The sequence below is a fragment of the Puma concolor genome, chromosome A2, assembly GCF_028749965.1.
Source record: "Puma concolor isolate L17-30 chromosome A2, mPumCon1.1.hap2, whole genome shotgun sequence".
Taxonomy (NCBI): domain Eukaryota; kingdom Metazoa; phylum Chordata; class Mammalia; order Carnivora; family Felidae; genus Puma; species Puma concolor.
Genome location: NC_141668.1, coordinates 145,873,533 through 145,898,350, shown reverse-complemented (window position 1 = coordinate 145,898,350; position 24,818 = coordinate 145,873,533). Strand labels below are relative to the sequence as shown.

At 34.6% G+C, this 24,818-nt stretch overlaps 1 protein-coding gene across 33 annotated transcripts in view; it reads left to right on the top strand.

Moving 5' to 3' along the window:
- Window positions 1-24,818, top strand: part of SLMAP (sarcolemma associated protein) — a 150,368-nt gene that overhangs the window by 86,359 nt on the left and 39,191 nt on the right. For 8 of the 33 annotated variants that reach the window (XM_086697828.1, XM_025916253.2, XM_086697813.1 and 5 more), the window contains 9 exons: window positions 1,962-2,024; window positions 5,709-5,804; window positions 6,057-6,128; window positions 7,719-7,859; window positions 8,952-9,089; window positions 10,152-10,320; window positions 10,408-10,458; window positions 10,921-10,971; window positions 15,720-15,782. In XM_086697828.1, the coding sequence (XP_086553954.1) occupies window positions 1,962-2,024; window positions 5,709-5,804; window positions 6,057-6,128; window positions 7,719-7,859; window positions 8,952-9,089; window positions 10,152-10,320; window positions 10,408-10,458; window positions 10,921-10,971; window positions 15,720-15,782 (844 nt within the window). The remainder of the gene's footprint in view (window positions 1-1,961; window positions 2,025-5,708; window positions 5,805-6,056; window positions 6,129-7,718; window positions 7,860-8,951; window positions 9,090-10,151; window positions 10,321-10,407; window positions 10,459-10,920; window positions 10,972-15,719; window positions 15,783-24,818) is intronic. The other 25 variants (XM_086697834.1, XM_086697835.1, XM_025916256.2 and 22 more) reach the window with 7 other exon arrangements.

The following is a 24,818-nucleotide window of genomic DNA, read 5'->3' as shown; positions in this document are numbered from 1 at the left end:
TTAGTAATGATTTTTTACAAACTAATTCAGCTATATTGCTTTGCAAAATGTTTTTGTTTGTTTTTAATATGCTTTACCTAGAAACTTATTTTTCTTCTGTAACAAAATACATGCAGTGTATATAGATATTTGGTTATTGCAGTCCTCTATCTGGAGAATTTAGGGTGGATGTTTCTTAGGAAAAAGCTTTTGTTATCTCAAGTAAATGGCTGGTTGTATAGACTAGGAGTACTTGTTTTGTGCCTAGCCAGAGGTACGAAGTGTTAGTTACTGCTGTTTATTCTGGAATACAATTCTGTCTAGAAATATTTATTAAAGCTTTCTACCCAAATATTCACCCAACATGTACCTACCCATGGAAATAACAGAAATATGGATTTACAGGAATTGTTCTTTTATTGTCCTTGAAAAGCAGTTTTATTTAATCTGATTTGGTCAGAAACTCTGTGATAATTACTTGTTAGTATTTCCCTCAGAAATAATGGTGTAATAAACTATAGATATCATTGCTTCATAACAAAAAAAAAAGATGTCTTTTGACATTAATGTAGATGTTTTTTCTTAGTGTACTAATTAACTACTGGGAAAATATTTTACATTTTTTTCTTCCATGTGGATAAAGACTGAAAGCCTGCCTGAAACTGAAGTTGTCTGTTAAATTCCTTTTTTAGAAGTAAAAGTGGCTAATCATCAAGTTCAGCAATACCAAGAATTATTTCAGAAATAAATAATGACCTTGCCAATATAAGACTAACTTTTAAAAATAATGCCACGTCTCTGAATTCTAGTTAGCATATTTAAAAAAATATGCTTTCTGAGCTTAATCGGGAATGATGCTATTAACATCATTAATAAGTTAATACATAAGACTTAGTAGTATTGATATGAGTAAATGTTACAGCAGCCTATTAGTACCTTCTTTGGTGGGGGGGGGGGGGGGTGGTGGTGGTGTGTGTGTGTGGAGAAATAATGCCAAGGTTATATGTTCCACACTTGGGGGAAACCCTGATAGAAGGTAATTTTTCCTAATACACTTGAATTCTAAGTATTTTTTCTACAATTTATAGTTTAAATACTATTATTTACTATCTTTTTCTTCTTAAACCTACCTATAGTTTAAAGAAGAAAAAAAGACAAAGCTATTTTCTTTCTCTTTCTTTTTCTTTTTCTCTTTCTTTCCTTCTTTCTAAATTTTTTTTAATGTTTATTCGTTTCTTTCATTTGTTGAGACAGAGAGACAGAGCATGAGTTGGGGAGGAACAGAGAGAGAGGGAGACACAGAATCCGAAGCAGGCTCCAGGCTCTGAGCTGTCGGCACTGAGTCCGATGCAGGGCTTGAACCCACAAACCATAAGATCGTGACCTGAGCTGAAATTGGATGCTTAAGATGCTTAACCAGCTGAGCCACCCAGGCGCCCCTCTTTTCTTTCTTTTCTTTTTTTTTAAAGAGACAAACCTATTTTCATTGCCTCTGGCCATTGGACAAAGCATTATATTTCCTGTCCTGTCTCTCCCACACCCTCACATACAAATAACATTTTGAAGATGGCTGCCTCAGCATGAATTATGACTGTTGACATATTGAAGAACTGTTTAACAATGAATCTTAAAGGGGGAAAATATAGATCTGTTGATTTAGGAGGTATTATTTCTGGATTAAGAAAGGGCTGTCTTGCCTTTGCCTTGTGCTTGTGATTTGGTTTATCAAGGAATGTTTCCATGAGTAGTACTTGTTCTACCACCCTGCTTATAAATCTCAGACTGGCCAGTGAAATATAACACCATTTACAAATTCTACACACGGAACAGAAATATTTTGAAAATGAAAGGAACTGGTTAAGCTTAAAAATAATTTTTATTTTGCATATTTCAGTAAATAGACATTTCAAAGACTTGGTTTGCTTTAATGTCTTTTATGAATGTTTGTGTGACTATTGATACTTGTGTCATTTTGTTTTTAGGTTGCTGCTAACACCCCAAGTATGTACTCTCAGGAACTATTCCAGCTTTCTCAGTATCTACAGGTAAAAGTAAATCTTGAAAATTCTTAGTTTTTAAAAGTAGAATTAAACAACTTAGGTTTGATTTTGCTAGTTCACAAATACAGGCTAAAGAAATATTGGCTGGCTACAAGTACAAAAGAAATATCTTTTCAAAGTAAAAAAAAAAACAAGGATTAAAATTAGGTCTTGTAAAGAAAGGATAAAAGAATCAGGATTATTAAGTCTAGAAAAGATAGGGTTCTGTACAAGAGAAGTTTTTGTTATTTAAATATGAGGAAGTGTCAACATAGTTCTTTATCCATAGATGATTTTTAAAAAAATTTTTTTTTAATGTTTATTTTTTGAGAGAGAGGTTGACAGAGTGTGAGCATGAGAGGGGCAGAGAGAGAGAGGAAAACACAGAATCTAAAGCAGGCTCCAGGCTCTGAGCTGTCAGCACAGAGCCCGACACGGGGCTCGAACCCACAAACCATGAGATCATGACCTGAGCCGAAGTCGGACACTTAACTGACTGAGCCACCCAGGCGCCCCATCCACAGATGATTTTTTTTTTTAATTTTTTTTTTTTTTTACATTTTATTTATTTATTTATTTTGATAGAGAGAGACAGAGCACAAGTGGGGTAGGTGCAGAGAGAGAGGGAGACACGGAATCCGAAGCAGGCTCCAGGCTCTGAGCTGTCAGCACAGAGCCTGACGCGGGGCTCGAACTCACAAACCGCGAGATCATGACCTGAGCCGAAGTCTGACGCTCAACCGACTGAGCCACTCAGGCGCCCCATCCATAGATGATTTCTAAAGAAAATTAAACCTGGAGAGATTTTGCTTGCTTAGTATAATAGCAAATAATTACATAGCACTTACTATATGCCAGACTCTAGCTCTTTGCCTCTACTCATTTAATCTTCAGGACAATCCTGTAAGGTACATATTTTATTCCCATTTTTATAGAGAGAGTAACTGATGGTCTGGAAGGTTAAATAATTTACACAATATTACACACTGTGTAGTAGAGCTGGGATTTGAACCCAGACAGACCTCAGAATCTGTACCCTTAACCACTGGGCTGTGCTGCTGAGTCTGTTAGAAGATATCTTGCTGAGGCAGATACATCGAGTGGGCTCTTGAAGAAGTTAATACCATATTTAAAAAGCCTTTCAAATCTTTAAAAAGGAAACAAGTGTGTGTGTGTGTGTGTGTGTGTGTGTGTGTGTGTGTTTCCCCTCTTGATTTGGGGAGATTTGGGCTAGATTATGTTCCTATTATTATTCTGGTGAGGAAGCATATTGAAGAAAAATCCTAGATCAGGAATTTAGAGATTGAACTTTTTATCTTGGCTCTGCCACTGAGTTCTGTAACTTTGGGTGACTCATTTTACATTCATAAGTCTTCAACTGCTTTTTAAAAATGATAGGACCAAACCGGTGATCCTGGCTCCTACATTCTTTTATAGGAATCAATCACTAAAAGTGGTTCTCCCTCAGTTAAGAATGTACAAGTCTGTGAAAATTGTCAAAGTACTAATCACATCTTACTTCCACTGGGTGTTATGTAATGGTGCATAGAAAAGCACTGTTACACATTTGTAATTTAAGTAGAATTTCTAACAGCACAAACCATAGCCAGAATTCCCTGGACTCGATCTGTGGCTTTAACCTCTGACCTTTTGGGAAAGTTGTTTAACCCTTTTGCGTGCCTCATTTTCTTAATCTGTGATATGGGTATAATAATAGCACTTACCTCACAGAATTGTGAAGAGTAAATGAACCAATATATGTAAAGCACTTAGAACAGTGCCTGGCACATAAAATGTATGCCATACATGTTAGCATTTGTGTACCACTCAATAGGAAGGTACATTAATTGACCCAGATCTCTCTTATTTTTAGAAGTAGAAGAAAACTTTGAGATTAATCTGGTCTAACCTCCATTTTTCACATGAGAAATATGGGGCTCATCTAGATAAAAATGATTTCCCGAGGCTATACACACTATATACTCACCAGTCATCATGGACTGTGGATCTAATGTCCTGACTCGCTCAGTACTTTTTCCACCTTTGTCAGTTCTTTGCATATTCATAGGTGGGCATGTCTTTAATTGTTCTTCTCTGATTTTTGAGAGAATATTATATTGTGCTATCTTTTCTATATACATCTTTGTGAATTGCTGGAATTCTTACGTAAACTGTAAAACTTTTGAATAAAAACTGGAGTAGATATGTTTTATGCCTTAGAACTAAAAGTAAAGAACTGGAAGTATTATTAGATTTCTATTAGGATGTGGTTCATGGAATTATGAAACTCTAAATGGGATTGAGTTAAAAAAAGGTGAAATTACGCCACCTAGTGGGAGTAGTGATTATTTGGTGGTTTTGTGTTTAAGTAAAACTTTTTGCAGCATTAATGTAATTTCCTGGATATTAGGAATGTTTTAAGAGCTTAAAATAAACTTGGCAGCTCATCTCTTTTAAGTGTAAGTTGTGTTTTATGGCCTTTGTTAGATTCCTTAATCTATACTTTTACAATTACATTAAAAAACAGTACCGCTAATTCTTAATTAGGTCAGATTTTCTCTAATCATTATTTATCAAGGATGTGGACAACAATAAATGCATGCTTTAAACCTCAAGAAATGTGTTTGAAGCATACCCTTCTTTGCTGAGGTGGCTCCAGAGGTATTAGGGTAGTAAGTATTCTTCTTTGGCTAATGACAGGAATAGAAGAAAGTGACATTTAAAGATGTGCCATAACCACCGCTGAATGCTGTGTGAGCATTTTCACCTTGACTTCTAGTGAAGGAGACCCTCTTAACAGCTATCAAATGTTAATAAGTGACCTAGAGATAAGGTTTGCTTGCCAATGTCCTTCTCTGGAAAAATATTCCTTTGGAGCTGCCAAATAGTTATATAACTCCTTGATTCCTTAATTACATTAGTGGACTCTTATTTTCAGCATATTTGATTGCTGCTAAGTGGTATACAGTCTCAGAGAATCACAACACCTGACAATGCAATAGATTATGATAGTGAAACAGTCTTTCTCTCTTCTTAAGTGTATATGTTTATATATATAACATTCTTAAAAGGAAAAACTAAAAGACATTTCTAATTTAGATGTCATATCCATGCACCTAAGCCATTAAGAAGTATCTTTGCTACTGACCACATTGTTTGACTTAGTTTGGAATGAGTTAGTGCTGAAAGATATGTATATATTTTTTAAAATATGTATATATATAAAATGCAGGGTTGAACATTTGTTGGATTCTTCTACTCTGGATTTCCTTTTTTTTTTTTTTTTTTTTTTTAAACTCACTCTTCCTATGTATGTATGTGTGGAAGGAAGGAAGTAAGCTGTATGCCCAACCTGGGGCTTGAACCCACAACCCCGGGGTCAAATGTCATGCTCTACTGACTGAACCAGCCATGCTTCCTTTTTAAAGTCACTCTTGCGAATTATGAGTAAAAAGAAAACAAAAACAGGGGGCTTGTTTTCTGTTAACAGTGGAAGGTGCAGCTAGAGTACCCCTAACAGACCAGAAAATGAGGCTAAACTGATGTGGTTTATATATATTTTACAAGATTTATCAGGTTTGAAAGTAAGATACAAAGTGGGATATAAGATGAGAGTGTGCTAAAAATTGATTACTCTTCAAGGGATCATGCTGAGTTCTTTAGAATCTCTTTTGTGATTTGTATTATTAGGAGGCCTTACATCGGGAACAGATGTTGGAACAGAAGTTAGCCACACTTCAGCGGCTACTAGCCATCACCCAAGAGGCTTCAGATACCAGTTGGCAGGTATTACAGATGCCTTTATTATATTCATAGTTTAATATTCCTTAAATGTTGATTAAACTAAAACTGAATTTTTTTAGCAGGGAAAGGCAGTTATTTCCTAATGACCAAATATTGAAAATTTAGCATTTTACAGTGGATGTTGGTCAGTTTTATGATTTTACATCTTTTTTTTTTGGCGATAGCAACCATTTTGATATGTGTTATTTTTTAATTACCCTGGGATTTTATTTATATTTAATTTTTTTTCAACAGGCTTTAATAGATGAAGATAGACTCTTATCACGGTTAGAAGTTATGGGAAACCAATTACAGGCATGCTCTAAAGTAGGTATTAATCTCAAGTAAGGATTTATAAAGAAAAAAGCATAAATTATGCATTAAAATGCATAGTTTTTTGTGTAGCTTCATTTCTTTGTCATTTTGAGTACATTCTAAAACATTTATACATTTTCTCCATTCTTTTAAGTCTTTTGTCATAAGAAATTCCAAACATACATGTAAGGACAGAATTGTATATTGAATATCCATGTATAACTCTCTTTTTTCTATCGCAGTTGATATTTGCTGGAGAAACTGGGTCATTTGTCCTCTATAATTTCCCTCAACCTAGACTGTTATTTAACGATTCTTCTAGCTCCCCTCCCACACCATAAATTGGTAGTTTGATCTAGAGATTTGATCTGATCTCTTTTTTGCCAACAATACTTCATGAATAGTATTGTGTACCTTCACCAAAAGGCACCATAATGTCTAAGTTGTCCTTCTTTCTGAAATATTAGCAATCTTTGATGTCCCTTGCCTAATCCATTATTAAGGGTTGCAAAAATGGTTAGGTTTAGTGCTGTCATTCCTTCATTTATAGCTGGGTGACTCCTATAAATACTTCTGTTATGCCCCTCTCAAACTTTTTTGTTACCTGAAGTCTTTTTTTTTTTTTTTTTTTTAGGGAAGGCAGGATAAGTGATTGTCTCTTTTTTCTCTTTTTATTTACTGGATTTCAAAATAATGAATTAGTTCTTTGTCATCCACCAAAGAATGACCACGAAGTGTTTTTCTTTTCTCCAAACTAGAGTTAAATATATTTCATGTGTTTCAACCTATTCCATTTGTTGTTCTTATTGTTGTTCAAATTATCCCATCTTTGGTGAACCATAGCTTTTTCAGTTTGGTGCCTGAGTTCTTTTGGTACAGTCTCAGCAGGCTTTCATAGCTTCCTGCTGTCATTTTAGGCAAGATGTTCCAGACTTATCTTGTACATTTCCTGCCTCTGGAATCAGCTTTTTCTTCTGGGTACTCTTATTCCTTTTGGTTTAACCATTGTGTTAAAATGCTGGGCCCCTTTGAAAGTAAGAGATCATTTTTGTACACAAATGGAAATATTGTGGCTTACAGACAATATGAAAATTAGAGACTCAATTCATTTTGTACATTTGAGAAATTCTTATTTTCCTTTGACTTTTTTAATTGTAAATGTGAATTAATATATTTGTGAAGGCATAATTCACTAATGAAACTTTTCAATACAGCTTCAAGCTTCAGTTAATACAGGGCCAACATCATTTGGATTTAGTGATACCTTAATATAAAACTCAAAGAGGGGCGCCTGGGTGGCGCAGTCGTTAAGCGTCCGACTTCAGCCAGGTCACGATCTCGCGGTCCGTGAGTTCGAGCCCCGCGTCGGGCTCTGGGCTGATGGCTCGGAGCCTGGAGCCTGTTTCCGATTCTGTGTCTCCCTCTCTCTCTGCCCCTCCCCCGTTCATGCTCTGTCTCTCTCTGTCCCAAAAAATAAAATAAAAAACGTTGAAAAAAAAAATTTTTTTAAACTCAAAGAGTATAAAAATGTGTTGTTTTTTCAAATGATAAATACTTAAAAACAATAACTTGGTTATAATTATAAGTATCTTTTAATCTTAGAATCAAACAGAAGATAGTTTACGGAAGGAACTTATAGCATTACAGGAGGATAAACACAACTATGAGACGACAGCCAAAGAGTCCCTGAGGCGGGTTCTTCAGGAGAAAATTGAAGTGGTTAGAAAACTTTCAGAAGTTGAGGTATTTTAATTTAACAAATATACTTTGGTAGTATGATTAAAAATTTTTAGCCTAAAATTGCTCATATTCTAGAACATTTTAAACTTGGGTGTTATATTACTAGGAAATATTTCCCATCTATCAAGTGGGAAGGGGTAGTATGCTGTTTTTATTGTTAGGGATTTTCAGCATAACCATGTGAGTTTTGGTGCTTGTGGTCCCTAGTCAGTGACTGGGCAAATAAAAGGCTAATCAAGGAGTCTTAGAATTTGCATTCTGTTTAGGATTCAGCCTTCACACAGTGGACCATGATATGTGCCAGGGAATCGATCTCCTGTCACCTAGTTTTGTTTTCCTTCAAATTGAGGATAGTCACTGTAAGGTGGAGAACATCACCACTATTCTTATTTACCCATCCTCTAGAGAAGAAAACTGTGTCTAACTTTGGAGGTCAAAGGGGAAAATATCTCTACGGTCCTTTCTAGGTCTTTTAGGAACAATCAAAATGTGATTCTTGCTTTAAAAATGACCTAGTTGATAGTGGAGGTCATCCCTTTGAACCACTGCACAATTACTACAGAAGTTATTTGTTACTGGATTTAGTTAAAATGCCCATTTTAAACACGATAATAAAAATACCATATATAGTACATACTATATAGCATATAGTATAGTAATAGTTTCTGTAAAAGCCTCATCCCATAATAACTAATTCACTTTCGTGTCATTAATTTGACATGCAAGAAAGTTGCTAGTTGTCTTCTATTTTTCTTATTAAGTTGATTGTGCATATTATTAAACTTGCTTTCAGGAATTGTTAAGCTTAAAATATTTTCAAGGCTAAAAGTCATTCTCAGTGGCCTTTTAAAAGAGTAGTTATATAAAAGTAACATCCTTTCCTCCCTGCCCCCTTTCTGTTGTTTCGTTTTTCAAAATTTTTTGTTGTATTTTCTGTTTTAGTATATACCTAAAGTAAATTAAAATTCTTATGTTACTTAGCTCAGTCTTATATGAAGGTTAATTTAGAACAGCCCATAGAATTATACTTTTTACAAGTTGAAGTTAAAACACGCCATTTATTCTAAATCAGTAATCTGTAAACTTGAATTACAGCGAAGTCTGAGTAATACTGAAGATGAATGTACCCATCTGAAAGAAATGAATGAACGGACTCAGGAAGAATTAAGAGAATTAGCCAATAAATATAATGGAGCAGTAAATGAGATTAAAGATTTATCTGATAAATTAAAGGTATGTATTTACTCAACCTGAAAATATGTTAATTGTCCCTAACACACTGGATAGATTAAGATGTTAGGTATTGCTGAATAGTTGTTGATATAAAATTTATAATGGTTGAAATTTGTAGTAAAAATAAGTTTCCATTTAGCCCAAACCCCATTGCCAGAGACAGCTGAAAGACTGTAAAAGCTGACATATTTCCTTTGGAAGGAAATAAATAGTACTTCACAACAGGCATCTTTTAATATATAATAGAAGTAGATGCAAATCCACAAACCCCAAGATATTTAGACCTTTTAAAAACTTGAATGTCCTTCTCCTTGGGCAGCCCCAAAAGCAGATGTTAGTGCTGGAACAAGCCCTGAGGGGACCTTGGAGTGATCTGCAGTGGACCCTTGCAGCCTCTAGGGATGCTGTTAACTGCTTCAGCTGCAGCTCCCTGTAGATTAGCTGTAGGACGTTTAGGATAAGGGCAGACCAGACCATAATGTCTAGATGGTCCTTTAAAATGTTATAACTGAGTTTGTGAAGTCCCATCTTTATATCATTCAAACCATGATTCAGTGGCTAGAAGATAAATATTTCTTAGAGAAGACCAGGGCATCCTCTGTGTGGTTGGCGAACCTCTAACAGTGTTAAAGATTGGTCTTGTTAAAAGGAGGTCATTTTGAAAAGTGCTTATGATCATCATTCCTTCAACTGAACACAATTTAGTTTAAAATTTCAGAGTAAGTTACATTTTAGAACTTACAAACTGATTAAACAATAGTAATTTCAGGGGAAAACTTTATATATTTCCCTCTTGAAAACTGTGGAGTTTTAAATTTTGACCCATTATCATTACGTATTAGGCCTGCTTGCCTGCTACAAGGTTTTCTTTTCTAGTTACCTAGAAGCATGACCCCAATGCAGACTACTTCTGACATCATTTTGACATTTACAAATATGTTCTATAATATTGAATATTCTTGTTAGAAGTTTATGTGAATAAAAGCAGCCCTGCTTTGGGCCTCTAAAAGCAAGTGCAGACTATGAAATAACTGATTTTTTTTTTTTTTTCTTTCTCAACAGGTAGCAGAAGGAAAACAAGAAGAAATCCAACAGAAGGGACAAGCTGAGAAAAAAGAATTACAACATAAAATAGATGAAATGGAAGAAAAAGAACAGGAGCTCCAGGCAAAAATAGAAGCTTTGCAAGCTGATAATGACTTTACCAATGAGAGGCTAACAGCTTTACAAGGTAAGTTAGCTAATCCAGAAATTGATTTGATTTGATTTTTTTTTCTTTTATCTGTGAAATACCTTTTTCTTGGACTTTCATTTACAGTACGGTTAGAACATCTTCAGGAGAAAACTCTTAAAGAATGCAGCAGCTTAGGTAGGTGTGTCACCAAATTTCTTATTTAAAGCTGAATTTTTATCATTGAACTTTTGGTATTTACTGTCTCATTGGGTACTTATTTTCTATGTATTAGGTGGAATGTATCCACACTCTTAGAAAATTTTCTATAAAAATATGCTTGATTGCCACCAGTGGGCACCATTGTTTAGGCTTTAAGATGAAATTTGTGCGTCTGAGAAGCTCTACTTAGAGATATTTAAATAAGGAAAGTACAAGCCCCGCAGGATTCTTTTCTTTTGAGGTTCATTGCAAGGCTTCTAGGCAGTTGTAGCTTTTTCTCTGAGTGGATAGAAAATGGCCCGTTGAACCCTTCTTGGAAAAATAAATTCAAAGTGTTCTATACTGTCTTAATGCAAATAGGAATACAAAAATGCCGTGAGACCAGTTTTAAAGTAACTCTTTCTTTGATCAGGCAATGATACACTGTCTTAATCCTAGGGATACAAGTTGATGACTTCTTACCTAAAATAAATGGGAGCACAGAAAAAGGTAGTGTAAAAAACTTAAATGTTTTTCTTTGATGGTATGCTTTTACTCCTCAAGCAGGATAGAGAGATCAGCATTTTAAGGTTTTCATTTTTTGGAACAAAAAGCATGCTGTTCATAGACCATTGAATCCCAGCTTTTAAAAAAAAAGCTTCCCTTTATTTTGTAATTCTTAATGCTACGATTTTTGGTTAGATATCCCTTGTTATATGGAAATTTTAATTATTTAAATAACAGGAAACTGCTAAAGTTCAACATTAGCATTGGTTTATATATATAGCATAATAATTGGTTTCTCCCCCAATATATTTTTCAAAGAACTCTACTACCATTTTCTTCCATCAAGTACTGCTTCCTGGGAATATGGGGCCTCTATTTTTAATGTTTGTGTCATGCCCCATCCCTGGCCAAGAGTTTACTTAACAGCCCACTGAGCTCTTGGATATGTCATAGAAGCTACTTTCTTTATAGTGTACATCTCTTTCTTTAATCAGAGAAAGCAAGGCCAGCCATTTCTGTTCTCTGAAAAATCCTTTATTAGTTCTTGACACTGTGACCTTTCTGTCTGGATAGTTTGCATTATCTCTTGCCAAAAATGTATAGCCACTATTGGTTTTCTTGTTACTGCATGGGGTACTTTTTACCCATTGACTTGTATATTCCTTCATTTGTGAAGATCCCAATTCACCCTCCCCTTTCCATCCATCCAACATTAATTGAGCACCAACTATGTGCCAGATCCTACATTAGACGCTTGAAGTGCAGAATGAATAAAATTATTTTCTGTGTTTACAAATATGTGTACCTCTGATCTTAGTTTTTATATAGAACTAAGTGGAAAATGTTAAGGTCGATACTCAGAACTTCTAATTAAATTTTTTTTTTTTTTTCATGTATCAGGGGATATCTTTATAGTTCTTGGGCAGCAACCAATTCTGATAAAGTTAGGAGGTGCTTTTTTTTGTTGTTGTTTTTGTTTGTTTGGTTTTTAATTAGGAACTGGCAAAATAGGCTTAGGTAATCATGTATATGTGAGCTTGCAAGCTCAAGACCTAATAATATTACATATGTTCTACAAAAAAATCTCGAAACTCTAAATTAGAAATTATTGTCATTAATCATTGTTGACTATTCTGTATATGTTTTATAAACTACATCGATATTTTAGAATTCCAGTTTGAGTTTCGATTTGAGAATTTTTAAAGGTGTAGTTTATATTCTAATATTACTAATTTTATTAATATTACTAATATTTCTGTTTATTAACTATATTTAGTGAACATATATAAAATGACTTAATCCTCATTTTCTAAAAGTTCATCATTAAATGAATTTTTATTTTTTGTTGTCATTATTTGCCTTTTTTTCCTCTTTCTGGCATGAACACGTTTTATTCCAATCACCAGTTTGATTGGCGCATGTATTTATTAATAATGTTAGTGTTAACTCAAGCTGGGGACATGCTATTCCTTCAGTTAAGAGATCCTTTAATATACACGAAATCATCTTTATACTATTTAGAGTTGTCAGATTACTGCTAAAGTTTTTTTGTCAATTCCAATTGAGTTAGATGAGAATAGTTGTAGACAACTCCTTGATTTAAGACTGAATAAGGTATTTTGGATACTTTAAAGTACTTCTTACTATAACTTTTCCCTTGCGGGTATGTTTGGTTTTTTAGTGATGATAAATCGTTGTGGGGATGACCAATAGTATATCTTTAATGAAACCGAATAGTAAATATCTTGATATGCACAAAAACTTCATTACACCAGATTTAGCATGCAGTGGATTTTGGGAGTAAGATGGATTTGTTCTGAATCATTTGTTATAGAATAGTAAACCAGTTATCCAGCATTCCAATATTACCAAAAATCCATAACCGTAATATGCTATCAGATATGACTTTAACTAAAATTAGTCTTTAAATAGTAGAGAGCCAAGTATAGTTGTAAGAGAATATTTTAAAAATGTCTGGAGATGTTAAGATTAATACTATGTATCTAGTAAACTCTATTTTTCAAATTACTTAAACGTAAAGTAGCTGCTACAAACATAGGTTTTATACTATAAAATTTTTTGTATCTTATCTAATAATTGTAATTTGAATATATCTTAGTATAGAAAAGCACTGTCTAATAGAAATATTATGGGAACCACATACATAATTTAAAATTTTCTGGAAACTACATTAAAAATATAAAAAGAAACAGGTAAAGTGTTAATAATGTATTTTAATAATGTTATTTACTTTAACCTACTATATCCAAAATATTCTTTCAACATGTAATCAGTATTAAAGATTATAAATGAATTATTTCACAACCTTTTTTCCTTAGTAAGTCTTTGAAACCAGTATGTATTTATTTTACACTTACAATACATCTCAATTCACACTAGCCATTTTTTCAGGGCTCAGTACCCACATGTGTATAGAACATGTGTATTGGACAGCACAGATAGTATAGAAAATCAAATTTTATAGGAAACTAATGTGTATAAATAAACCCATTTTAAGTAGCACAGTTCTCTATTATGTTTCTGTATCTGTCTGGTCTTTGCATTTCCACAACCCTGTTTGGGATCTTACAACCTTGCTTCCCTGCCCCCTGACTTCCCCGCCCTAAGTATCTCATTTTTTTGGATTTTCAGTGACATCTTTTATAGTTTTGGCAAAGTGAATTCCCAAGGAACTGAATTCAAGTCATCAAGTATTAAAAGTGTCATGATCCAAATTCTTTACATGTACTATCTAAAAGATTTTTCTCTCATGTGTCTTAGAAAATGCCTTTATAGAAGTCATATATGTATAACATATATAATAATATATTAATCTTGAATTTTATCTAAACTAGTATAATAAATATTTTAATGTAGGGTCCAGATAGTAAAATCAGAGTAGATAAAAGGGTGATTTGAGGCTTGATGAGTAATGGTGGGAGGTACCGCATTAATAAATGTCATCTAAAGTCCTGTGTTGATAGTCTGAAATTTTGTTTCAAATAAGTTCCATAAGGTCCTTTAGGTTAAAATTTGGTTTCAAATGAGTTTTCATATTTAACCATGATGTTGTATAGTTGGAGTTCTGAAAATGTTATCATAGCTTAGATAGGATTTATGTAAAACAACTTTTGATCTTGGTAATTACTATTCAACTGAGGGCTTCTGTTTTGGATTTCTTGGCTCCAGTCAGCAAGTGCTATTTATTACATTTTTTTTACTTTTATCTTTTGTATTATTATTATACATAGAGAGAGAGAGTACACACACAAGCAGGGGAGAAGGGCAGAGGGAGAGAGAGAGAATCTTAAGCAGGTTCCACGCTCAGCGTGGAGCCCGATGTGGGGTTTGATCCTACGACCATGATATCATGGCCTGATCTGAAATCAAGAATTAGATGCTCAACCGACTGAGCCACACAGGCGCCCCTAGGTTTTTAAAAAAATTTCTGTTGCAGTTAGCCATTTTTTCCCTTTTGGGGCTATATTTTATCTGTATATAGTATAACTCTATAACTATGCAATTATGTACAACTATGTACACACATTTATTACATATATATACATATATATATACATACATATACATATACATATATATAAAATTATTGACTGGAAGTTCTGTGTACCATGTAAATAGATAAAAGATAATGATAGATACGAGTATGAAGGTAAAGAAGGTGTCTATTGGTAAGGATGTCAAGAGAAGCTAACCAGTGATTAGAGTAGCAGATGCCTGATTCTCAAACAAAGTTGGGATGATGAGAGTGAGATGGGTTGAAATGAGAAGGAAAAGAGGCTTTCACAGTCAGAGTGGTACTAACTCATGTCCTCTTTCACAGGTTTCAGTGCTTTCCCACCTTCCAGATAGTCATCATATTGTGATATATTTTTAACACCTGAACTTCCAAAGTCTATTTAGTAGTTTTGAAAAATCCAGAGATATAATTGAAAGATGTTATCCAGATTTAGAAGTTAGCTCTCTGAGTCAAAATAGATAAAGATTATTGTAAGAAAAGAGCTGAAGCTTTTCTCTACTGTTAGATTTTGATTCTCTTTACTCTTAAAAAAAAACAAAACAAATTATGTTTGACCTGAACAAAACCATTTTCCAAGCTCTTATTTTAAAATATGCATGACATTGATTTTAATCATTTGGGCAGAGATAAGCAGTGTAATATTTTGAGAGTATAGAAAGTACAGATTAAATGACTCAAATGCAAGGTTATTTGTGAAATGAAAGTACAAAAATGGAAATGTTGCATTAGTTTCTTAAATTTTAGGGCATTATTTTGTGGTATTCTTCAAATATTTATCTTTTGCCTCTTAAGAAGAATAACTTTGAAGAGGGACTGTTAGAGAATTGTTATTTGACAATTAATTCAGTAAGAACAAATAATAAAATTTAAAAATTATTTACAGGTATTTATTAAATGTCATGGAGAAAGGTATATTTTAAAAGAGAAGCTTTTTAAAGCAATATATGTCTATGGTTTTCTTGAGCTCTTTGGATAGAAACTGCACCTTTAAAAGCTAACCAGTCAGGGTACAAATTAATGAATATAATTATAATTTTCAGTCATTTAGCTTTATTAACTCTAAAATATGTCTGCTATTAATATTAAAAATATATTAAGCTTTTATGAATCTTAGAGTTACTCATGTCAATACATTTCAGTTTTCCTACCTTTGCTGTTGTTTTTCAAAAACAGCAACAAACTATATCCTTAAAGGTGTTTTTTTCTTTATTAGAGCACTTGCTTTCAAAGAGTGGCGGGGACTGCACTTTTATTCATCAATTCATAGAATGCCAGAGTGAGTACAGAGTATTTTTCACATTGATTTTAATGAAGTCAGGGGCTAACATTGAAAAATGAGAAGAAAAATGAAGATCTCAATGTGTTTGTTATGGTAGAAGGTGCACAGAGGGCCATCTTCAGACAGCAGCGATACTTCTCATACTGTTCGGCTTCTCTCTTCAGAGAAAAATATTTTTGTGGCATTTGCCTTCAAAGATGGATTTCATATTGCCCACAAAAAAGAGGAAATTTAAAGCTTTTAAATAAAAAATTGTTGTTGAGCAGGGAATGAAATAGAATGTCAAGCACCTAAACGTTCTGTGTGGACACTTAAGAGATCGTAATAACATTAGCCTGTTTTATTTACATTCTAGTTCTATCACAGATTTGGAATTGGATTTCTTAAGTAAATTTCTTAAATGATTAAATGAAGCCATGAAAACAGTGATTTAGTTTGGGTACTCAGATCTGAAGATGACCCTTAAGGTAGCAGGAGCTTTCTAGGGAAGGAATAGGAATAGATTGTCCTACATTCTGACATCAACCGCCTACCCTTGGGAAGCCTATCGTTAATAATACTTTAAAGATAGATAGGTTAGCTTTTGAGGTGATTTAGACCTCTGCTGAATTCTGAGCCAGAGTATCATGAATCTCCTCGTACTTGAAAATCATGTGGCTGCTTAAATCATGAGGTTGTGATATTCTCTTGGTCCTCTTGGTGACAATTAAAGGTCACTATGTGTAATAAAGATTTACTGATGAGATCTACACTTTTTCCTACCAGACACACAACTTGGTTGTTTTTCCTCTCCCTGTTTGGTCTCTTTTTGAAATGAGTGACTTTCTGTGTTTTTATGCTAATGAATTCATTCTGTGGATATGCAAGCATATGTGATTCTTTCCCCTTCTTTCTCCCCCCCCCCCCCCCCCCCCCCCATCTCAGGGGCACTTGGGGGTTGTCAGGGTCACACCTGGTAATTATAGCAGGCACAAACTCAATAGATCCAGTGTTATATACTCCTTAGAGATGCCTTAAGGAAACCTGGAATTTCATTTAGTAGTTTTAGAAGAGCTTCTATTTTTGTCCATTTTATGTTGAATATAAGTTTAATATTATTTTGGGGAAAATTAATGAATAAATATGGCATATTCCTTTGTCCTTTAAATTTTTCTCATAAAGCAAAGATTAGTTCATGTTTTTGTTATCTTCTGATTACTAAATTTCACTTTTATGGGAAATTGGCATGGGGATTTGGGGCAAAATAATTGGTATCCACTGAAACTAACTAAAAGCAGAATATAAAATTTAAAATATAAATCTTTAGGGGAAGGATCTTATACTTTGTTTTATTACATGTGACCATTGTTTAATAAGTTAATTTTATTTTAAACTTTTGGGCTTGTATTTTGAGCCCAAAGAAACAAGAACAGAGAACTATCCAAAAAGAAAGCTTATTACTAAGTTACAATTTGCAAAAATCATTTAAAATATTATAAAATGCGTACGTAAAATATTTAGCTGTAGTTGTAACACAGAACGATGTTTGTTTTACATTAAGAAAAAGATGTTTGGAGATTTTTATTGTATCATAGTTACGGGGGGCAAATGGACCAGTAAACATTCAGAGATAGAGCAGAAGTTATAAGTTACAGCAATCCCCTGAATAAGGATATTAGCCAATTAAATTATGTTTACAAGGACTATGCAGTGGCATGGGAAAACATTAGATGTGGTATAGAGAGGGAGAAATGAGAATATAAAATGCTTTCCTTGTGGGCAAAGAAATAATGAGCCAAAGAACAAAAAATAAAATACAAGTATTCCTAGATGTCTGAATCCATTGGGTCCCTAAGTGCAAACAGTGGAAGTTTGGGCTGTAAATTCATGTATATCCCTAGGGATATAGCTGGGGGTATCGTCCATTATCTGAATCTGCCCAGTTCCTGAGTTTTGGTAGCAAGTAGCAAGAGTTTGGTTAATGAGGATACCGTTGTATCTCAGAAATTTCCAATATGTTGGCTCCTTAAATTTGGATACTCAGAGTTGGCATAGTAAGAGTTAACTTTGATTTGTTGTCAGAAGGGGTATTTTCATTATTTTATGACAAGCTGCTGGTATAGAAATTGTGGTGTTTAATTAGTATTATGGCAAGCAAGGCACATTCAACTAAAATCTTACTCAGGTGAACTTTCAAAATAATTTTGGATTATTTTTTGATAATCTCACACAAACTTTTTTGCCATTATTTTAATTGATAGACATCTTGAACTGATTTATGACCCTGAACATGAAGTTTATATTCTGTGAGCAGTGACACCTCATAGTCTTATTTTCCTGTCTTTTATTTACTTTTTAAAGATTTTTTAGTTTTAAGTAATCTCCACACCCAACATGGGGCTCGGATTTACAACCCTGAGATCAAGAGTCACATGCTCTACTGACTGAGCCAGCCAGGCACCCCTTATTTCCGGTCTTTTAAAAAGCAGATGTTAAGTACCTAGATTTCATTGTTTACTGTGCTTGTTGTATAGTCCAAATTCACCTTGTGAATTCTAAATTTAAAATTAGAAAGCAAATAATTCACTTCTGTAGGATTCCTCATGTCTTTTTAATATATTAACAGAGTTTTTCAGTTTATGTATATGAACCCATAAGAGAATGATTTAGTTGTTGGCTGTCTCCATTTACAAGGTGATTTTGATGAAATTAAATGAGTTGGAACACATTTCAGTTTGTTTTCCTTTTATGGTAAAAGAGACTGTGTTTCTTTTAATTCTCTTTTAGGAGAAAAGCTTTTAATCCCATGCAAAGAGATTGGATTTTGAACAGATTTAAATATAACCTTTGTGTAATTCCAGGACTGTGAAGTAATTTTCTGTGTAAAAATATACCATGTAAAATCTAGAATTAACAAGTAACTTTAATAAAACTTGCTAAAAAGCTCTAGCAATATTTTCTTCTGAAGGAATTCAGGCAAGAAGTTTGATTTGAGCAGAATTCCACATTCCTTGTTCCCTCTGCAAATTTTAGTTACTCAAGGTTTACAGTGTAAACTTAACAAATAAGTTGAGGGGCACCTGGGTGGCTCATTCAACAAAGCGTCTGTTGGCTTTGGCTTAGGTCATGATCTCTTGGTTTTGTGAGTTCGAGCCCCACATAGGGCTCTGTGCTAACAGAGAGGAGCCAGCTTGGGATTCTCTTTCTCCCTCTTTCTCTTCCCCTTCCCCGCTCACTCTGTCTCTGTCTCTCTCAAAAATAAATGAATAAACTTTAAAAAAAAGAAAAAGACAAATAAATTGAGACTGTTGTGTTTGATAAATGTGCTTTCTGAGTTAACAAATTATGCACCTTGTATCTGTTTCATATGTGTCCTATGAACTCTGTCATTTGATTAATGCGTATGCTGAGTGCAAAGATAAAGGGTCAAAGGTGGAGAACCTCAGGACATGGAGACTCACTTCATGGGCATAGAGTGAAAGACAGCTTTCTCCAGACTACTGCCTGTACTTTCTTCTGCTACTGTTTGTCTGGGTGAGGGCAGAGGCATCACGGCTGTGTTCAGAGAACATTTCTTCTGTGGTCCGCTTTGTACATACAAACTGCCCTCTCCCCAAATGGCATCTTGCTTTTAATGACTGAGTTAACAAGTGCCTTGAAATAAACTTAATGTCTTTGTATTCTTAATCCATGGTTACTATGAGACTTAATGGTTTTTATTATTAGAAGCAGAAGTCTAATTCTCTTAATATTTTGTGTCTTATAGAAGTTTTTTGCCCGATTTAAGAAAAATTCTCTCCCTGCTTCCCACCCTCCTTTTGAAATTATAGTCACTGTCTGTGTATGTTTGTCTCATTCTCTTCTTTCTCTTAGGGCTTTGCTCTCATATAAAAATTGCCTTATTTGGAGTAATGCATTGAATCAGTGTTGCTCCGTGACTGTTTACTTTTCATCACTCTATGAGATCAGCGTCTCTGAACAATCTCAGGGTTATTCTGATTACATATTCCACTTAAAACAGATTTTTTAATTTTCATTTTTTAAACTTTTATTTCCCTAAGCCAAAGCAGATCAGTTATGACAAAGAGTAGAATACACTTGGTGTGGTTCCCTGCTCATAGTAGTTTATGTCCCCATTATAGGAAGATTCTTAATTTAAACTAGATGTTGCTAAATTTCTTTTTTTTTTTTTTTAATTTGAGAGAGAGCACGTGCATGAACAGAGGAGGTGCTTGGGAGGGGGTGGGGGGCGGGGTGGAGAAAGAAAGAGAGAAAGAATTCTAAGCAGGTTCCATGTTCACCACGGAGCCTGACATGGGGTTTGATCTGACGACCCTGACATCATGACCTGAGCTGAAATCAAGAGTCATACGTTTAACCAACTGAGCAACCCAGGCACCCCACTTATTTTTTATTTCTTTGTATTTAGAGTTGACCAATCTAGGATATATTGGAGGGTTTTTGTTTGTTGTTTATTTGTGCCAATCATGTTCCCAGTCAGCTAACTTTCCAACATTTCTACCAGATTTTCTCCCAGTATAACTGCATAGCAGATAGTCTTAAATTTATGCCAACAGTGTTTTGATATGTAGATTGCTTCTTTCTTAAAAAACTGTTTCTGTTTTCTTTAAATTGGTTCATTTTATTTAGCTTTCAATCTATGAATTCTCAACTTTTTTCTCTTTTGTTCTTTATTCTCAGGTTTTAGGACAAGTAGCTTCTGGAACTGTTTTTATGAAAAAGCAGACTATCTTCTATAGCAGGAATTGCTTTAATTAATTATATTTTGCTGCAAAAACTAATACTTTTGTAAAAGTCTGTCCTATTAAGGTTAGGCCTCCCCTGCTTTAGGCTCTAAAGCTTTATTTCTATTTTGTGAACTGCTACTCTGTGAAGGAAATAAATTGTGGGTTTGATGTTGAATGCTGATTGTTCATTTTTACTTTGTTATGTTTGATGTTAATTCTAATGTCAGTTTCTTTGCTGTATGTCCCTTTAATGACTTTCTAAGTGACTTGTAGTTCATTTTCATTTATGATATTTAGAATTGGATCAGAGGATCTTAGATGTGAATTCTGTTTTGGTTCCTCTTTGGCAGTATGAATGGGCAGTATAACTTCTTTAAACCTCAATTTCCTCATTTACAGAATGGGATGGTAGTTCCTACTTCATAGGATTATTATGAGAATTAAATGAGATCATATTTACTAGTACTCTTAGTAATGCCAGCCACACAGAAATATATGCTAACTAATAGGTAGAAAACTTATGGTGGGGAGATTGGAAAGAGTGTTAGTGGAAGTTTTCTTGCAGGAGTAACTTTTTTTCCCCTTTTTATTCCCAGTCACAAGACAGTGAAAGCTGATTGACCTAGTTTTATTGTTCTTGTTAAAATCATATGTTCCTGACAATCTAAAGATTCTCTAACTTTTTAATTACTAGTACACATGCCATTTAGAAAATGTGGTCTCCAGCACATTATTTTGATACCCAAGTGATAACATTATTTTTTGAATGAAACCTAACTTTGAGACTTAAATATATTTTCCAGGTCGGCAGTTACAAATAGCTGATTATGTAGTTCTTTTATATTGATCTGCTCTTCTCTTCTGTCACTTAAGATCCCTAGGCAGCTGACAGCAGTATCTGAATAGTGCCGTTTGAGTTTATATTCTGCTTTTAGTTGGTTGTAGCTGTCATGTGAGGAAAATGGCTCTTCAGCTTGAAGAATTTAATCCAGTCTAGGCACACCTGTGCTCCCTTTGCACTTTTTTTTTTTTAATGTTTATTCATTTTTGTGAGAGTGAGAGAGCGTGAACGGAGGAGGTAGAGAGAGGAAGACACAGAATCCTAAGCAGACTCTAGGCTCTGAGCTGTCAGCACAGAGTCTGACATGGAGTGTGAACCCACGAACCACAATCATGACCTGAGCTGTAGTCAGACGCTTAACCGACCGAACCACTCAAGTGACCCCTTTGCACTTCTTTTGAATGCATTGTTTTTTATTTTTATTTTGTGCCACATAGTAATATAGTTAGTACATAATTTACATTTATCACCCATAAGAAATAAATTTGGTTCTGTTCTAATCAGTTTTTTACCAGATCTGACAGTTTCTGCAATGCCATCATATGTTTTTCGATTAAATTAAATGCTTAGGTGATAGTTCTCCAATGTCAGACTTACTATGCCCATTAGTTATGCTCTTTGGTAGGTTCCCTACAGAAATGCCTACCCATGCATGTCAGATGCAAATGCAAAAATATTCACAGCAGCATCATTCACAGTTCAAAATTAGAAATAACCCAAAAGATCTTCAGCAGTCAAATGGAGAAATATACACTGGGTATATTTGATGAAAGATGCCTGACACAAAAGAATACATACTGTAGTATTACATTTATGTGAAGGTCAAAACACTAAAATTATAGTGTATTATTTAGACATGCATATTTGGGTAGTGTGGCTATAAAGAAATGCAAGAAATTAAATACCACAAAGTCGGGACAGTGGTTACCTTTATGGGGTTTTTATTGGAAAGGGAAACATGGGAAGCTTTAGGGGGTTGTGGTTAGGGTCTTTTGTTTGTTTTATTTTTTCTTTATTTGAGACAGAGAGAGAGAGGGAGGGAGAAAGTCAGCAGGGGAGGGGCAGAGGGAAAGAGAGAGAGAATCTGGAGCAGGTTCCATGTTCAGCATAATCCCAGAACCCTGGGATCATGACCCTAGCTGAAAGCAAGAGTCAGACGCTCCCAGGCGCCCTTGTGGTTAGGTTATGTTTCTTGATTTGAGCTGTAGTCATACAGACATTTGCTTTAAAAAAAAATTATTAACCTGTACTTTTGTGTTTTGTGTCCCTCTCTGTATGTTATTTGTCACAATAAATAAGTATGGTTTTAAAAGAGGGGAAAAGAATAATTATCTCCCTCAAAAAGAGGGAGTTTTTAAAAAGGAAGAAAATCCTGTACTTTATCTTTCAGTTGTGCCAGGCCAAATAGTTCTTTCAAGGCCTGCATTTATCATTATATGGAGGCTCTCGTCTGAGTCTCTGAGTAGCCTCTGACTTTTAGTGCTCCCAAAGAATTGAAGTGTTCACTCCAAGTTTGAGAACCAGTGGTTAGAAGCTTTTTTTAAAACAGTGTTCTTTTCAGGGTGCCTGAGTAGCTCAGTTGGTTGAACATCCTACTCTTGATTTCAGCCCACATCATGATCTGGGATTGAGCCCCGGGTGGTTGAGTGGGATTGAGCCTCACATTGCTCAGTGCGAAGCCTGCTTAGGTTTCTCTCTCCCTCTCTCTATCTCTTTGCCCCTTCCCTACTCTCTCTCTCTCTCTCTCTCTGAATAAATAAATAAACATTAAAATAAAACAGTATCCCTTTCCTCAATTATTTGATTATAGGCCACTAATGACTCATCAGATTTGATCGTCTAACCTTAAATATTTCAATAGTGACAATAGCAGCAGATAATTATTATTTAGCACTTAGATACTAGTACTATGCAAAACTTTTTGCATATTTAATTCTTAGTTTTTTAGAATGATGAAAACATTCAAATAATTTTTCCAAGTTTGATCCCTTTAAAAATATTCAGTTCATTCATTCAGCAAATATTTATTAAGCATCTATTATGTATATACCAGGCATTATTTTAGCTGTAGGGGGTACAGAAATGAACAAGACAAAGAAAGATTTGCCTTCATGGGGTTTACAGTCTCTGGAGGAGACAAAAACTAATAAACTAATAACATGTCAAGTAGTGATATGTCCACTGAAGAAAAATAAAAGAATGTAAGACAATAGGTAGCAACAAAGGTAACATAGGGAATTTGAACAGATTTGGGACTAAGCTAAGTGAGGAGTACATGTATCTGGGGAAAGAGTGTGTGAGAGAGAAACTGTGTGAAAACTAGAACTGGTCTGAAACTGCACTTTTAGAACAATAAAAATATTTTCTTTCTTTTCTTTTCTTTTTTTTAAATAAAGGGCCAGGTAGTAAATATTTTAGGCTTTGCAGGCTATAAATTCTCAGTTGCAACTACTAAACTCTGCCATTTTAGTGGAAAGCAGCCGAGGACAGTATGTACCCGAATACATTCGGCTTTGTTCCTCTAAAGCTTTATTTACCCAACAGGCAGCAGGCTGTTTTTGGCCCTGTGGGGCTTTAGTTGGCTGACCCCTGAGCTAGATAATATAGACTTTGTAAGGCATGGTAGGGACTTCAGATTTTTTCCTAAAGGTGAGCATTTTGAGTAATAAATTACCCTTTTTTTAAAAATTTCTTTCATGTTTATTTATTCTTGAGAGAGACAGAGACAGAGTGAGTGGGGGGTGTGTGTCAGAGAGAGAGCGAGACACAGAATCTGAAGCAGGCTCCAAGCTGTGAGCTGTCAGCACAGAGCCTGACGTGGAGCTTAAACCCACAAACTGTGAGATCATGACCTGAGCCAAAGTCGGGCGCTTAACCTACTCAGCCACCCAGGTGCCCCGAGTAGTAAATTACTCTTAATGTATGTTTATAATTTTTTAAACAAGGTGCTACTTAGATCTTCAACATACTAGAGAAAGATTGGAATGCCTTTCAAAGTCTGCATTTATATTATTTTATTATTTTGCTGTATTCATGTAACAACATTTGTGGAACCTGTTTTATATGTAAGAATTGTGTTGGGAATTAAATTATTGATGAGATAACTTCCTGCTGTCACGAGACTCTAAATTCCTATATTTATCACATTTACCTTGGTAATCCATGAGAAGTACTTAGTATTGCACCTGGCACACGGTAAATATTTGAAGGAATGAGTGTATTTCTCAAAGAGTTCATAGTATGTTGGGAAAGGTAGATATCAATAGATACCTGCAGTATAGCTTATTAGAGATGTGAATGATGGGCTATGGATGAGGAGAGGAGAGATACCAAATCAAACCAAGAGAAAGGAAGAGAAAATAAATTCCATTTTAAACATGGTGAGATTAAGTTCTCATGGGGTCACTAGGTGAAGATGTTTGGGAAGTAGTTAGACAAACATGTTCTGAGACCTACGAGAGAGTT